The sequence below is a fragment of the Carassius gibelio genome, chromosome A17, assembly GCF_023724105.1.
Source record: "Carassius gibelio isolate Cgi1373 ecotype wild population from Czech Republic chromosome A17, carGib1.2-hapl.c, whole genome shotgun sequence".
NCBI classification, from domain to species: domain Eukaryota; kingdom Metazoa; phylum Chordata; class Actinopteri; order Cypriniformes; family Cyprinidae; genus Carassius; species Carassius gibelio.
The window spans coordinates 14,575,001-14,591,954 of NC_068387.1; the positions used below are offsets into that span (position 1 = coordinate 14,575,001).

Consider the following 16,954-nt stretch of genomic DNA (forward strand, 5'->3'; position numbering starts at 1 on the left):
ATTCTCTTGAATTTGAGAACAAAGTATTTGGAAAATAGAAATACAATTCTCTTTCCAAATGCAGAGGTATCATCAATAAAAATTAGGTATCATATTTTATGAATTCCCTTTATTTTATTAAAATACCACAAATAGAAAAACAGGCTCATAGGATCATTCACCCAGGAATATGGCTTCACTGACCATGCTGTATGTTCCCTTTCAAGGGAACTCGCACTGCATCCTCTATCGTTCCCTATAGTGACTGCTAGAGGATGCAGTGTCTTGTTCCCTCTCAGGGAACCATGTTATATATGTATATATATATATATATACACATATATATATATATATATATATATATATATATATATATATATATATATATATATATATATATATATATATATATATATATGTGTGTGTGTGTGTGTGTGTGTGTGTGTGTGTGTTGTATACATTATATTGAATATAATTATGTTAATATATAAACTTATTTTGTACTTACATAACATTCAGTTTACTAGTATTATTAGATAAATCTAATTCTTATGGCATTATGTATGACTGATAAATATGCATCAAATTATGTTTATTACTTAAATGTTAAAACTGTGTAATCCAAATGAATGGACATTTTATATGTAATTAAAATCTTTAATCATAGATCTTATTCTACCTTCATCAATTTTCAAGCATGCAGCTTCCTGGCTAAACAGTGATTGGACAAACAGCTCTACCTCTTCACTTCAAACACTGCCCCATCTGGCTACACCAGTGTTAATTTCGTTGACTAAATATTTTCGTCATTATTTTCGTCACGAATATATTTTTGCTGACGAAAACGAAACGAAAACTAAAATAGAAGGCACTGATGGAGACTAAAACTATGACTAAATTGATTGACATTATCGTCAACGAATAAAGGACGAGACGAAAATAGACTGTGACGAAAATCAAATCAGCAGACGGGAGAGATGCGAGGAATGAGCAAAAGAACCGGCAAAACAGAACAGACTGCATGAGAGAAGAGAACCAATCAGAGCCTGACTTATTGAGACGTGAAGCGAAGGTTTTCAGTAAATATGAGCTCCCGGGAAGTCGGCATTCGAAGAGGTGATAGGGACTTTAAGCAACAGCCTCTGGTGGAACGGCAACGCCATTCTGGCGTTGTATTGCGCCTGCGCGAATTTAACTGCTACTTTGTGACGTTCTAATTTAACGGTCTACTACGGGAGAACAGCTGATTTGCCAGAGTCGCTACAACGTGAGAAGTTAGGTAAATAAATGTTATGTTTTTAGACTTATTTACATCATACAATATTAAAAACTCCTCATCTGACAAAAGATTGTCATTTAACGCCAAAAGCAATCCTTCTCTTGCTTTTTTAAATTATATATTTTTTTGGATCTCAATAAATGAATTAATGCTGCGTTGCGCTGTTCTGTTTTACCGTTGCTTAGTGACTTTTACGTTCTTGGCTACAGCGGTGTGACGGCAAACTTCCGGTCGCTGTAGCCGTTCCATTCGCAGCTGTTGCTTAAAGTCCCTACTGTCTAAAAGAGCGACAAAATGTCCACAGCTCACTTCACGTTTGACGACGAACAAAACAAAACAAAGTGTAAAGCACGCAGAGCGCTCATTCGTGGCAAGAACACAACCAATTTGAAAAGACATTTACAGACGAGCCACCCGGACATTTTCTCAAATGTAATTTCACAACGATGTTCTTTTGTTTATTGAGCTAAGCAAAATTGGAATAGTGCAGTGCGTAGATGTTGTAGCATTAAATATTACGAACTGAAAAGTACTGTAAAATAGCCCCTTCTTCAAATTAGATGCGAGCACAATACTAATACGTAATATCATGATAAATACATTTGATTAATACTAATGTTTAGTATATTTTATAATGTTCTACTTGTTGACAATATCACAAATATTTCTATATTAGTCATGTGAAACATGAATGTTCACATCCTATCATTATACATACAAATCTAGCAATATTGTAGTATTTAAAACATACAATATTGCTAGACAAATGAATACCTTATAAAATCTTGTTACTTTTTTTATCCACCTAGCTGCCAACTCATTAAATATTTACTTTAAATGTATGCACTTATTGTTCAGCTCAGCTGTAAGCTTTAAGGTCCTGGACCTAACTTTATTTTTCTTTTATTGATGGTCAATTGGCAGCTAGTTATTGTTTACATTATCATGACAGTGTTTGTTGCTGCATAAAAGCTTTTGAATCGAAATAAAGACACAGTTGTGTTGAAATAAAGTTGAATTTGTGTTTTATATATTTTGGTAAAGTTTGTTTCCTATACCAGCTGTAAAATATTGTCTAGTAAATCTGTTATTGATTTTAGTCTTATTTTAGTCGACTAAAATACCAAGCAATTTTAGTCGACTAAAATACCAAGCAATTTTAGTCGACTAAAATAAGACTAAAATTAAAACAAATCAGATGACTAAAACTTGACTAAAACTAAAAAGAATTATAGTCAAAAGACTAAGACTAAAACTAAATTAAAATTTCGTGTCAAAATTAACACTGGGCTACACATGCTCTTTTTCCCATTGCAGGAGAAAAGGTCATATTTCAAATGACCAGTCCAGCTGCTATAATAAAGCTTTGTACAGGTAGCCAGCAGAGTGTGTTGGGATTACCCAACTTCCAAACCCTACCATGTAATATCGTTTTCTCTCCAATCCCTGGCTTATTTTGCCCAACAAATGAGATTCTGCCATCTGTGCAGGAAAGAAGCTGCGGAGCTCATGCTTGTAACATCCTCTGACAGTCTTATATTCTAAAACCGTGCTCTATCTATCGAGCTAGAGAATGGGCCTATCATATTTTCTGGCCAATGTTGTTTCCATCTATAAGAAAAGCATATAAAACCTAAATGGCAACCACGTCTAGGACGAAAAGGCAGTGTCAGCCACAAGTGAGCCATAAAGTCATGGCAATGATATTGCCACATTCATGTTGTCCATGTAATGTAGTAGAAAATGATCAGAAGTTGGCTTATACATCAAAAAAAGAAAAAAGTAAGGTGAACGGCATTGTCGGAAGTTAATTTAGTTTAAATTAGAGGGGTCATATGACGTTGCTAAAAAGAACATTATTTTGTATATTTGGTGTAATGCAATGAGTTTATGTGGTTTAAGGTTCACAAAAAAATATTTTCCACATGCTGTACATTATTGTTCCTCCTCTATGCCACGCCTTTTTGAAACATGATGGTTTTACAAAGCTAATCATTATGAAAAGCGAGGTGTACACTGATTGGCCAGCTTTCCAGTGCATTGTAATTGGCTGAATGCCTTAAGTGTGTGACGGAAATGTTATGTCCCTTAACACTGTGATGTATCCAGCCGCGTGATGAGACAAAACCAATAAAATCCATTACAAATGAGACATTTTTGCATCCAGTGGGGACATAATTAATGATTATAATGACTATACTGTCTTTTTACACATTGCGTATCGTACTGTGTAAACATAAACAACAAATAACAAGCACTACTCTACACCGCTTAAAACTTGTGTTTGAATCATCAGTGGCAAATTCTTTACATATGAAAACTTACTTACATACCTTAGGTCAGAAGTGCCAGACTGTCCTTGCAAAGTTGGAATTGTCCCATTTTATAGAAACAGACACCGGCATTGTAGGCTACTCTCACAGTAAACATTCCTTGTTCTCCGCAAAATGCATTGCAGACATCTGTATATTTAGGTTCAGCTGTTCTGGAACAGTGTTGTAAATACAACTTAACCACTGATTTCTAGTTGTGTTCTCTTTTGGAAGGCCAAACATGAAACACACAGTGTCTCCACAACATGGCGGCAGCGGCAACAGAATAAAAGTTATGCCATCTTTCTTTGTGTGAACATTTGGGCAGTGTTATGCAAATCTTCCCACATCATGATGAAGACATGTAGGGGCGTGTTAGAACAAGCTGTATTAAGTAGGAGTGGTTGACTCTTAACTTTTATAAAGAACGTCTCTTTGGATTTGAGACTTCAGTCTTTGCAAGTTTACAGATCTTCAAGGGCTTGTAACACTCCAAAGAGAAAGGAAAAATTTTAATAGCTTAATATGACCCCTTTAATATACATTGAAAATACTCTGATAGTGTTGTAAGGGTTTTGGATCGTTAGGTAAAAAAAAAAAGAAGAAAAAAAGCAGTCAGACAAAATAATTGCATGTCTAATGCTCCAGAAAAAGTGGCTTTTTAGTGGCTTGGATTGTCTGTTTCTGCTATAGCAATTATAGAAGAGCTATCAGGACTAAAAACAGAGCCACCAGAGAATTAGTATCTGTGAGAAAACAAAGTCTTATTATGGAAATGAATGTTAAAATAATATCATTTTATTATTACAATGAATGAATAATGCAAAAAGTGTCTTGGAATGTAATGTTTGGCAATAAACAACTGCACTCTAACGTGGAACAATGTACTGCAAAGCAGCACAATTGTGCAACAATAGTTATATTGCTTTTGTTACAATAATTAGATGAACAATGTTAATATAGAGTAATTTACATTTTATAAACAAATTTGGTAGTAAATCTGTTTTTGCTTTGCCAGCACAGCAGCATAATTGTTGCATACCTCCAATTCTTGAACAGATCAGTGTTTTTGTATGAATCAGTTGAATGATTGAATGAATGAATGAATAATTCTATGACTTACTCATAGCAAAGGTCTCTTGTTTCATACCTGAATTGATCAGTGTGTGTGTGTGTGTGTGGGTGTGTGCGCTCTTGTTTTTGTGACATATCAGGACACAAGTCTGTATAATGACATGGGTATGACACAGGTGTTACAAGGAGAGGGTGACTTATGAGGACATAACCCATGTCCCCATTTTTCAAAAAGCTTATGAATCATACATAATGAGTTTTTTTGAGAATGTAAAAATGCGCAAAGTTTCCTGTGAGGGTTAGGTTTAGATGAAGGCCGATAGAATATACAGTTTCTACAGTATAAAAACCATTACGCCTATGGGATGTCCCCACTTTTCACAAAAACAAATGTGTGTGTGTGTGTTTTAGTTGACCAGTTATTCATTTTGAATTCATTTTTATTCAGTTAATCATTCATGAACATCCGCTGCACATACTAAAAAGTCCTCACCACTAATGCAAACAGAGTCCAGATAAGCAGAGTGATGCAAAAAAGATTTAAAAAGGTTTCTAAAAATGATGCAGTCCAAAAAAAAAAAAAAAAAAAAGATGAACCCTCGTTCCCTGATGGAGGGAATGGAAATGTTATGTTGTGATGACATAGTGGGGTCTCACTTGGGAACCCAGTCATCTCTGAATTTAAGAGAAAACTCTAGTGGACTTTGCATGCTGAGCCACTCCCTGTGCATACAGGTATATAAGCACGCATCCACTCATTAGGTTTTACACCGAGGAGCAGAGAATGTGTCCCGGCCACAGCGAATAGTTCAAGGATAGTTACATACATTACCCAGATGTTCCCTATCAGTCGGTCACTACGAGGTATGTTGTGACGATATAGTGGGTCTATGGAAAACACCACAACCTGAACACAGCACCGCACAGGACATGCGCTGCAGGAGAAGTGTAAGGTCTGTGGGACGTGGCCCGGCGGAGAATCTCTCACTGTCACCCTCCAATCTCCCAGAGTGCTAGCTGGCAGTCCTTTGCTCGTGGCAGAGAAACCGGCACAGGTAGCGGCAGAGGGATCTGCTCCACTCCCCTTGAGGAGGGAGGGATGCGATCGCAGCGATGCCATGGACATGCATCCGCAGAAGACACATGACTAAAGGCCCAGACACTGAAGACAGCGATCATACTCTACAGTCTCATACACTCGATGGAAATGCGTAATCTCACTGTTCTTCCCAGACCCGGTGAGCTGACAGACAGTAAGGGATTCACATGAAAACCTGGACCTCCAGATGTGTAAACAGCTTTTGGAGCACACCGGGGATCAATCTTGAGAAGGAGTAACTGTGAAGTAAACTACAACAGCTGCTCCAAGCAGGGATAGTAAAGCTTCATCAGAGAGCAGCCCACACGCACACAGATGCCTGAAAAAGCCAATCCTTTTCTCCATTACATTTTATCTAGATGTAGTACGTGAAAGTCATGGATATTTATTGCACTAGGTAATGATGCTGGCTGGAAAAACACCTATTTATAAGACATTTCAGAGCAATGCTCAGTCTTTCAAACCTTCAAGCAACTTTCAACAAATAGTTTTCTAATAACGCTTCAGATGTTGCAACATCTTCGTCCTTTCACATCAGCTTCAAACCACAACTTGGTTGTTTTCTTGATGCATACTGTCATTCATTATTCATAACTGTGTGCTGCATTCATTGTCAATATATTTATTACCCCATGTACTGTCATTTTACCTTCATGATAATCATTAAGTAATTCATTATGCATTGATAAATGGAAATGAATATAGTGGAAAATGCTGACTGCAAATATGAGAGCCTTGAAAACTTATTGGCAGAGGCAATTTACACTGAGTTTAAAGGAAATTATATGCTATTTACACCCCCATGTTATTACTAACATGGACTATTTGCATTTTGTCAAGCAGCATCCTATATATACACACTACCATTCAAAATGTATTTAAGCTTACAAAGGCTGCATTTATTTAATAAAAAAAAATAAAAAATAAAACTACTGAATGTAACTGCTTCCTATTTTAATTTATTTTAAAATGCAGTCTATTCGGGGGTTGGCAAAGTCATTACTCTAGTCTTCAGTGTCACACAATCCTTCATCACTTAAATCATTCTAATATGCTGATTCAATAATGGCCAAGAATGATTTATTTTTATTACCAATGTTGAAAAAGGTTGTGCTGCCTAATATTTTTGTGAAAAAATTTGGAAACATTTGTTTTTTTTTAAGCAATTGGTCTCATTCACCTATAACATACTACATACAAATGTCATATTTATTTGCATAGAAACGTTTTTTCATTGGTTTAACAATGTAATTTTGTTCATAACCTTTCAAAACAGAATTATACAACATGAGGGAGCACTTCAAATTGAAATACTATTTTACATAAATACACTGGCTTGACAAATTTAACGTTTCTAAGGTTTCCAGGACTGTGATGTGGTTTGTTTTGGTTGTAAATTTTCAATTGATTTTAACTATAAACTAAGGTTGTCAATTTGTGTTAAATTAATTAAGTAGCTATGGAAAATTAACATGATTGAAATGTTTTAACGCAGCTAACGCACCGCCCTGCCCCAGACCTGTTGCAATGGTCATTTTACATTTCAAATAGCGCTCTCGGCAAATTTTTAACCGCACACTCAAATGCTCACAAAGAGCGCTTGTGCGTTCAGCTGATCAATGCAAGTGGTTAAATGTACTTGTACATTGGCTTTTATGCTTTTATGATGCAAGATTAATGTAAACATGCCCACTGTGAACATCCTTGTCATTTGCTTCAACCTTTTCAAACTTTATTATTTTAGGATCAAATGGTGCGTGTGTAAGGAATGGGAAGCAAGCAGAATTCTGCTATTTCTAAAGCATGCAGTGCCACCTTCTGTTAAAAACTAAGCTCAAGAAGTGATTCAAGAGAGAATGACAATGCCTTCGGAAAAGGCATCAATTTATTGTCCCAGCCCTAATGTTTATATCATATGATATGCGATATCACAGGAGCAGCGAGAGATATCCTAGATATTTTTGTCCCGAATGAGTGCAAATCTGATTTTATACAACAGTTCAGTAACTTATAAGTTAATATTGTGTTAAATTTTAAACACAATATTTTTATTTTGGCAATGAAAATATTACATATAAAGCCACAGCAAAACTCTGGTGTGTCTCTGGGAACACAGCGGTGATTAGTTTCTGAATGAATCTGCGTTTTGAATGAATCATGTGAACCAATGATTCAATGGCCCATTCAGAAAGTGAGCCTTTTATTTAATTCCTGAAAGAATCAGCAGTTTAAACAAAAATGAAGTAATGACTTAATTACTTACTCATAAAGATATTTACCACCACCTACTGGCAGTTTTTAGTTTTAAACAGATGCAAACTCATACTCTAAGGTTGTCACAAAGCACTCCAGGCCACTTTAACATCAAACTCAGATAAAACAATATTTGGTATGCCTATGATACTGTACATATAGAACAAACAAACTAAACCAGCAAAGCCTCAAGGCCTGGCTTCTCACCTCTGACGACAATGTTGGTGGATTTCTTCGCAGGATTTCCCACATTGTTACTGGCTACACAGCTGTAAACACCAGCATCCTCCGTGCTGATGGCAGGTATTGTAAGGGTCTCACTCTTGAGAATACTCTTCTTTGGAAGCTCTTCGGTGTTTCGAACCCACGTCAGGCTCGGGGTGGGCTCGCCTCCAGAGATGATGCACACAAGGATTACTGTCTGCCCAGGGTTGGCCACAATGGGGTCTTCCACAAGCAGCTTAATAGTCGGGGAGGCTAGGACAAAAACAGAGAGGGTTACTCTTATCAACTTTATGTAGAAGATCTATTTTCTTTTTTAAAAGGATACCTGCATGAGTGCTGCTGCACTTACTGTACATCACATTTGACATTTAATTATAATTAACGAGTTTTACAGTGGGCTAAAAGCAACGGCTTACAGTTTAAATAGTTTAACATATTAGTATTTTCCTCACACACACCTCACACTCATCGTTTTGCTTTAGGAGACACTGATTCATCAGCTGGGGGTTTATGGATTACCTCTGTGTTTACGTCAAGTGAACGCATGTACCACAGCTGGCCAGAAATGATTGTTTATAGTTTAAAAAGTTTAGCATATTAGTATTTTTCTCACACACACACACACACCCTCATTTCACTTGGGAATGGATTGATTAAACAACTGGGGACTGGAACTGGATTACAATGCTATTTGTTTTGCCTGGTTTTTAAAGTTTCAACTTTGAGGAATCTGAAATTCTCAGTCTATCTTCAAGTTAGAAGCAAGGATGATGGGAAAAATGGCATTTTTGGGTGGCGTATCCCTTTAAACTTAAGGGAAGAAGACACTATAAAACTTATCATCTTGACTCATGAATATTAATTCAGTGGCATGATGCAATTTTCAAGGAACGAAACCAGGAACTAAGGCCCCGTCCACACGAAGACGCGTTTCTGTGTATACGCACAAATTTTTTATCGGATAGGCGTTTCGTCCACACGGTCCCAGATTGGATAAATTTGAAAACGCCGTCTTTGCGTTTTCGTCTGGACGGCTAATCCGTATATTTTCTGAAACGATGATGTCATCAGCCCACGTCTCCCCCCTAGTCAGACACCTCTACGTCACATAACAGCAACAAAAACATGAACAAACACTAAACGATTGTCTTTTTATTAACTAACATTAACACTGATTAATAAATGTATTGTTCCATGTTCGTTTGTGTACCACGCGCAATGTTTATGAGCATAGTCCAAGTCTTCTTCTCTGTTTTTAGTGTATCTCTGTGGCAGAATTACAGCGCCACATAGTGGTCTGGCATGTATACTACATCATTATGCGGTTTCGTGTGGACGTGGATATTTCTTAAGACGAGGGAAAAACAAGATCGGATTGGGGTAAGCTCCATCTCCGTGTGGACGGGGCCTAAAACCAGGTGCATGACCATCTTCAAGTGAGTATTTACAGAAAATATACACAAAGTTCACATACCGTCATAGCTTGATGACAATTATGGTGGTTTACCTTATTACCCCAATGTGTTAATACTTTAAAATAGTGTGTGTTTACAATTATCACCCAAAGGGATTGATTTACTTTGCCCTGTAATGCAACATGTGCTATATCCAATCTATATAATCAAGGTCTGCTCCCATGAGCAAACTGGCATGCTATGATGGAAAGGCAAAGCAATCAGTCAACCCTCGGGATTGTGCCGTGAACATCATCAACAGCCGATGTGTTGCCAGAAATGTGAGAAAGAAATGAGAAAGAAGTATAGTGCAAGAAAATGAGCAGGATGGGAGGGGTGGTAGAGTGAGAGAGATATAGAAGAACAGAGATGGCCAGAAGGAAAGGTCTGCCGACTCTGTTCATTCTTTAATGGATTCCGTAAAGGTCAGGTCTTCGTCGCAGCAGCATGTGAAGCCCACCGAGACAGATAAGGAGCACAGGGACCCGCAGGGCCATTTCCTTAAGAATATGGTTTTGCCGTGGACTGAATTAAATGCAAGGCCAGTGAAAACATCTGCCTGGGGCGGTTTCTTCAGCCATCAACCGATGAAGGAGGAGAAAAGTAGCAGCAGGCCTCTAAATGTAACAGGCGTAACATACTCAATAACACATGCAGCCCTCACAGCTCACTGATTATCAGACCACACAGCACTTGTGGTGACAAGAGCTTCGGGGCAATTCCTTTTGAGAGTTGCTTCTGTGGTGCTGCTCGCATGTAGTTTCTTACTCATTGGATGGCTCAAATATAGCAAAAGGTGACTAACAACACAATACTGTGCACAAGGAGAAAGCACTGGTATTGCTCTCACCGGTTTTGTTGGTGAGCCGAAATAGCACACTCTTGTCGGGGATGCCACAGACATTGCGAACAGAGGCAGTGCACGTGTAGTTAGCATAGTCCTGCGGACGCAGGTTCTTCAACTTCAGGATCTTGGTCTCCCCCTACAACCCAAGCAGACAACATTTTATAAAGCAGGAACTCAATGGGTTTTGCTTTAGTTCACATTTAATAATTATTAATATTAATGATATTAAGATATATATATATAACTTCTGTTTTGTTAGACAAACTGTCAACTGACAAACTGAAAACTTTTCCATACATAAAGCAATATTCGGAATACAATCAGCAAAGAGAGAGAAAAAAATAGCCATATCCAATTAATCTGACTTTTTAATCTGAGCTTTTTTGTGCTTTAAAAGACTTCTGATAATGTGCTAATTTTGGTCTTGAACCCCTTTTGGCCGCTGGATCTTTATAGAGTAATCTTACACAATTTGTAAGTCCTGTGAGTTTCATTTTACAATACAGCACTGATTTTTAATTGGTGCTTAACGGCCCCCAAAAATCGGCACAGATCTATGCTGATCATAAACAGCATGGAAACAATGCTAAATACTAATAATTAAATGCAACTAACCATATAATGATGCATGGTTATGATGGCAAAATAAATAAGCTTATATTTTGAAGCCAAACCAGTTAAAAACCAGTTAATTATGTGCACAAGTGGCTCACTTTTATCTGAAAAGTAAATTATTTGAGGTCAGTTCTACAAAGATAGGCACTTTAAGTCCATTAGTTCACAATAGTGGCACTGCTTAATACCAAAACGTTCTGAAGATACTAAGCTTTTGATCTGTTTCTAACCTGAGACATTGACAGAAAGCTGCAGTGCATTAGTTTCATATTCATAGTTCTGAAGAGGCTGAAAGATAAAGAAGGCTCTATTGAAAACAACATGCAGAATCTCCCTTAAGTGCACAGACTAATGCTGCATGATTGATTCTCTGTTGGGAATAAGAATAAGAGCGGAACAGGTCCTGAAATACCCTATGTCTTATGACTAATTACCAGTATGGATCCACTCTGGGCCAATCACTGTGCCTTATCGGATGTGACATAACTGCGTTTTGAAAGAAGTTTTTTTTTTTTTTTTTTACTGTCAAAAGATGTGTGTCCTACTGTTCCACTAATGCCATATATTTAATTAAAAAACTTAACTGAAAAAAGTCAGAATTGTTAAACAAAATGGGTAAATGTTATGTTAAATGTTATAAGTTTAAATAGCTGTAAAAATGGTTTGCATTCGCTCCGTAACTGTGACGTCTACTCCAAATTACATTACTGCTGTGAATACAGTACGTCTGAGCTAATGTCTTACCTGGGTGAAGAATGGCTCATAGATCTCCACACCCTTGTCCGAACCCTGAGACAGGAACTCCCTTCCCCGTCTCCAGCTGTACCGCACCGGAGGGTTTGAATTGGCAGCACACCGCAGGAACACTGTCCTCTCATAGTAGAACTGCTCCTTTGCCTCTCCTATACTCTGATGGACCGTCACAATGGGGTCATCTAAATCTGAAATGTAAATGGATGGGTTGGTCACACTGATTTAACATTGCTCAAACTGCCCTGAAAAATGTGTGTATGTAGTGTATGTAAAAAAGCCTTTAATATTCACAGGCATGTAGGACAGAAGTATGGAAACGACAGAATGTAAATAAACAGAGAACTGGGTTACAGGTAAACAAAAACATCCATATTTAGGTTTATTTATGCCCCACTTCATGCATCCATATTATTGCCCCAATTTCAAAAAAAGTCATGAGCTCAATTGAAATGCATTATGGTGGTACAAACACCAGGAAGAGTTGTGTGCCACTACTATCATTGCGTTGTTGCTAAATATACCTCTAAATGTGGAATAATTCCAACATTATAGTGTGATATAGCAGATTTTTTCCCCCCGGTTTCTTCCAAGCTGCTCAGAGATTGAAGAAATAAATTGTCGGATTGCTTAATGAGCCAAAAATATCCTAAATTCAGCAGGAGCCTATAAAAGAATTGAAATTTACTGGAGCGCAATTCATAAAGTAGCCTTTTTGTTTACGGTCCAAGATACACATAAATTACTTTCTACATTTTTGTTTAACTCCATATTTAACACCAACATCATTTAACATCAACCTAACTCCTTAAATAGCAGTTAAAGTGCATTTTATTTAAATCAAATGCAATCTAGTTACACTTTATAATGAGGTTCTTTATGTTAATGCGATATATAACATATTACAAGTGACAATGAACAGTACATTATTAACCAAAATCAACAATGTTCTAAAAGTTCTAATATACGCATTCAGTATATACAATAGTTAATCATGAACAAACATTAATTATCAATGGTTTACATAATTAAAATACTATTAGTCATATTAAACAATATAATCATTTATAAATTAATATTCATCTCCATAAATAAAATCCGTAAAAATCATTGTTTATTGTTTGTTTTTGCATTAACTAATGTTAACAAATTTAATCACACTGTGCAGTGTTACCTGAAATCTTCGTTTTTTTAAGGATCAGTATTCCTCTTTCAAATTTTTTTTCTTTATTTAGGATTTTTAGTTCCATTAGGAATCTATAAATTTAAGCATTGAAAACAGCTGTAAGTGGGTGCAAAAACACACAAGCATTAACAGCAAACATAATTTCTAAAATGATGGACCACTGGGGCGCCTGTTATTTTGGCACTTGAATTGTGAGTATTTTTACAACTGCAATTTTTTTTCAAGAGCCACCATAATTATCATAGAGTGCTTGAACGAGGAGGCATGTGCTTTTACAGACTGTCCTCAAAGCAAAAACCTTTCTAGACTCTCAGCTATAAATAAACCAAGCCTTTCAAAATCTTTCTTTCGAATCATTAATCGATCTGCTCAATAACTATTTGGCAGACAGCATTGGTGATATTTTCCAGCACGCCAGGTTACAGTTGAAATACTGAACCTTTTTTATGCTTTACAAAATAGAAAGTCATATAGATTTGAAATTAAATGAGCAAAGCAATCCTCCCTATAAGCAGAATACACAAGCTGCATAGGGCCTCCGAAACACCAGGGGGCCCCCCCGGCTGTCAAAGATGATTTAATTTTAGTTTTTCGTTTTTGAATTTGGCCAGCGGTCATGAAAACATTAATGATCATTTATTTTTATGTGATGTGCTGTTGCCCTTTCTACATAAAATTCTATCAAATCATCTAATGTGAATGTCGTACAGTCTTGCTTATGACAAAAAAAAACAAAAAAAAAAAATGTTGGAAGCATACCAAGCCACAGAAGAGACACTATTCCATTCATTCGTTCATAACCACTCATACCCCCATTGTTTATCATTGTGTCTAGGCTTTGATCACTGCATCAGGAGTAGCATGTCTCTGATCAATAAAAGTGAGTGCCCACCAGCGAATAGTCCACCGTGAACCTGGAATAAAAATGACAAGCTGAGGCCTGTTCTCTAATTCAAGGGTAATGACTTGCTCCTCATTGTCTCCCCACGGCAATGCTGCCTGCCATCGTCCATCGCTCCTCCTATTCATCTCTCTGTGCTACCGTAAATCACTTTACAACATCTATGGCTCCTCCGTGTCTGTAGGGAACAGAGGCAACACACAACTCTTTTTTTTGACAGGTTGTGATAGCTTTTGATGGTTCTGATAGCAGAGGAGTAAACCTTTGAAAAATTGAGAAATATGGGGAGCTAGCTTACTGACACCGATGTCTCTTTGAAGAAAAATCCTCATTTTCATTTCACTCATTCATTAAACCTCTCATTTTAAGTATTTCATCACCTATTCAAAGGCTTGAGTTTGATTGCAGCAAAGTCTGTGGTTGCCAGAACTTCAACGAGAAGTACCTTTAAGTCGATAATGAGGGCATGTGGCATCTCGAAGAAAATAAAAGTGTTCGTGGACTTAAAATGATGACGCGTGTGAGGGCAAAACTCTTTGAAAGAGACCTAGATGAGATATGCTCTTATGATGAGTCACATTAGAAAAATCTAGCTTTTGATGATATAAGAATGTGGAAGACAAGAAATACATGAAATAACACATGCTCCATTATAGCTCCCATAAGTCCAACAATATCAGAGGTAATTCATTTCAAACATAAAGTGGTAATGAAACATAAGCAGAGTTAATGGTTTCCATAAATCACTAGTATGATGAGACACCTCAATGTATTCTTTGATATATATATTTTAAGTCTGCGGTTGGAAATATTTTAAATGCTTTTGAAAGAAGTCTTTTATGCTTTAAGGAATTATTTCATGTATTTTTTTATAAAAAAAAAATATATAGTCAAAACTGTTGGACTGTGAAATAATATTTTCATTTAAAAGAGCTGTTTTCTATTTGAAATATTTAAAAAATGTATCTAATTCTGTGATTGCAAAGCTGCATTTTACTCATTGTTACTTTATTCTTCGGTGTCACAAGATCTAGTAGATATCATTTTAAGATGCTGATTTTATTGGTGCTCAAGAAAAAATTCTTATTATCAATGTTGAAAACAACATTGATTTTAAATTGTAGTAGAAAACAGTGCTGCTGAATGTTTTTTTGATTCTTTGATTAATAGGAAGTTCTGCATTTAATAAAAAACTGCATTTTTTTTATTACATTACATTATAAATGCATTTACTGTCCCTTTAAATAAATGCATAAAATATTCAAAATGTAAAAAGAAATCTGGAAAATCTCACTTATACAGCAATGAAAACTTCAGCTATTGTAGACAGCATAACTAGGCAATAATATACAGAAAGTGCCTTGGGGGTAAAATTTTGATGAATTTAAATGAACATTTTTGCAAATGTCCTAACAGTATATTGTTTCCTTGAGCACTGCTTGTGTTATTGCCCAGTCATTAAAACGCTTTGTTATTGTGCCTGTATCATTAAATGAAACCATAAGTGGATAAAATATTTTCTAAGCAGCTATTTAGCAGATGCTTTTATTCAAAGTGACTTACTGTACACTTATTTCAGGGGCATTCTTTGCTGAAGGGCACAAAGGTTACAGCTAATGGCTAGCTCCTTAAGAGGATAAGATTTAATCATTATAACACCCTGTTTTGTTACTGAATATTGTGCTAAAGTAGGCATGTAAAATATGCTTGGAATTTATGCTACTGTCTCTCTCCGAGCTGCATAAAGCAGCTTGTGAGAGATGCATTGATGCTTAGAAAACATTCTGGCCCATTATAAACAATGCTGGAAGGTCATCCAGCCATGATAAATTATTTAGATTACTGTGTCTAACATTTATCCTTTTTTTTTCAGAGAAATAGTTTTGAATAATGGGCACTTGCAATAGCTTAACAAGCAAGGGATAGAAACATTTAAAAAACACTAAATTTGTTTTTAATTTTCATAATCATGAAAAGAGAAAAGAGAAATACAATTTAATTCAGCAATTTAATTCAGCAATTTAATTCTTTCAGCAAGCTTAAAGGTATATAAGCTTCAATCATTTCAATAGGAGTACTCAATTCATAATCTAAATAATCATTACAATGCTCAATTATAATTATTAATAATAGAATATATAACTTTTATATTAAATATATAATTTTGATATATACATTTTTGCAGTGCTACAATCAGAAAGCCCTTTTTTCCCTTTTCTTTGTAGGTTTATAAAATTGAAGTTACAGTATAACACTTCTGTTGATAAGTGTGTCTTTCCAACTGATTATCCACAATTCATAACCTAAGGGCTTAAGTGAAGTGCTGAATCAAGGTTGAGTATGCATCTCAAAAGCTAAAAGAGAAATGGAGGCACAGTCAGCAAAAGCTAATACCGAGCTATAGTTGACTTGCAAGAGTGTGTGTCAAGTGCATGGTTTTTTTGCTGACAGGCGAATGAGCTTGTTAACTCACAGTAGACGTCCACTCGGATGGATTTGATGGCGGGAGTGCCGAGGCCGTTCTCAGCCTTACAGTAATAACGGCCGCCCTGGTGCCTCTGGATGCGGGTTATGCGCAGTGTCTCGTTGAATACGCTGGAGTCCTGGATGCGGTCAGTAGCACTTCCTGCTGTCTTGGTCCATCGTATCTGAGAGAGAGAGAAAAAAAATCACATCAGCTCAGAAACAGAGTGCCTACCTTAGATAAAAATGGATTGAGTAAAAAAACAGATAAAGATAATAATGATATCATTGTTTCAATAATAAATAAGAAATATGACAACAATAGTGGCATAGATTTAGCTATTTTTGCAACTCAAAGTATCATTTTCAGTCTGGTGCTTATGTGTATTTGCATTCTACATTAAAAAAAAAAAAAGGTTGACTCTATTAACTGAAAGACAGGACCGGTCCCACTTTATATTAGGTGGCCTTAACTACTATGTACTTACATAAAATAATAAGTACTTACTGTGTTCAT

The 16,954-nt window shown here is 36.3% G+C and overlaps 1 protein-coding gene across 2 annotated transcripts in view; it reads right to left on the minus strand.

The window, feature by feature from the left end:
• LOC128031477 (MAM domain-containing glycosylphosphatidylinositol anchor protein 2) overlaps nucleotides 1-16,954 on the minus strand; it is a 125,431-nt gene that overhangs the window by 59,571 nt on the left and 48,906 nt on the right. For both annotated transcript variants that reach the window (XM_052619765.1, XM_052619764.1), the window contains exons 3-6: nucleotides 16,448-16,622; nucleotides 11,882-12,078; nucleotides 10,526-10,658; nucleotides 8,204-8,473 (exon numbers count right to left, since the gene is read on the minus strand). In XM_052619765.1, coding sequence (XP_052475725.1) covers nucleotides 8,204-8,473; nucleotides 10,526-10,658; nucleotides 11,882-12,078; nucleotides 16,448-16,622 — 775 coding nt within the window. The remainder of the gene's footprint in view (nucleotides 1-8,203; nucleotides 8,474-10,525; nucleotides 10,659-11,881; nucleotides 12,079-16,447; nucleotides 16,623-16,954) is intronic.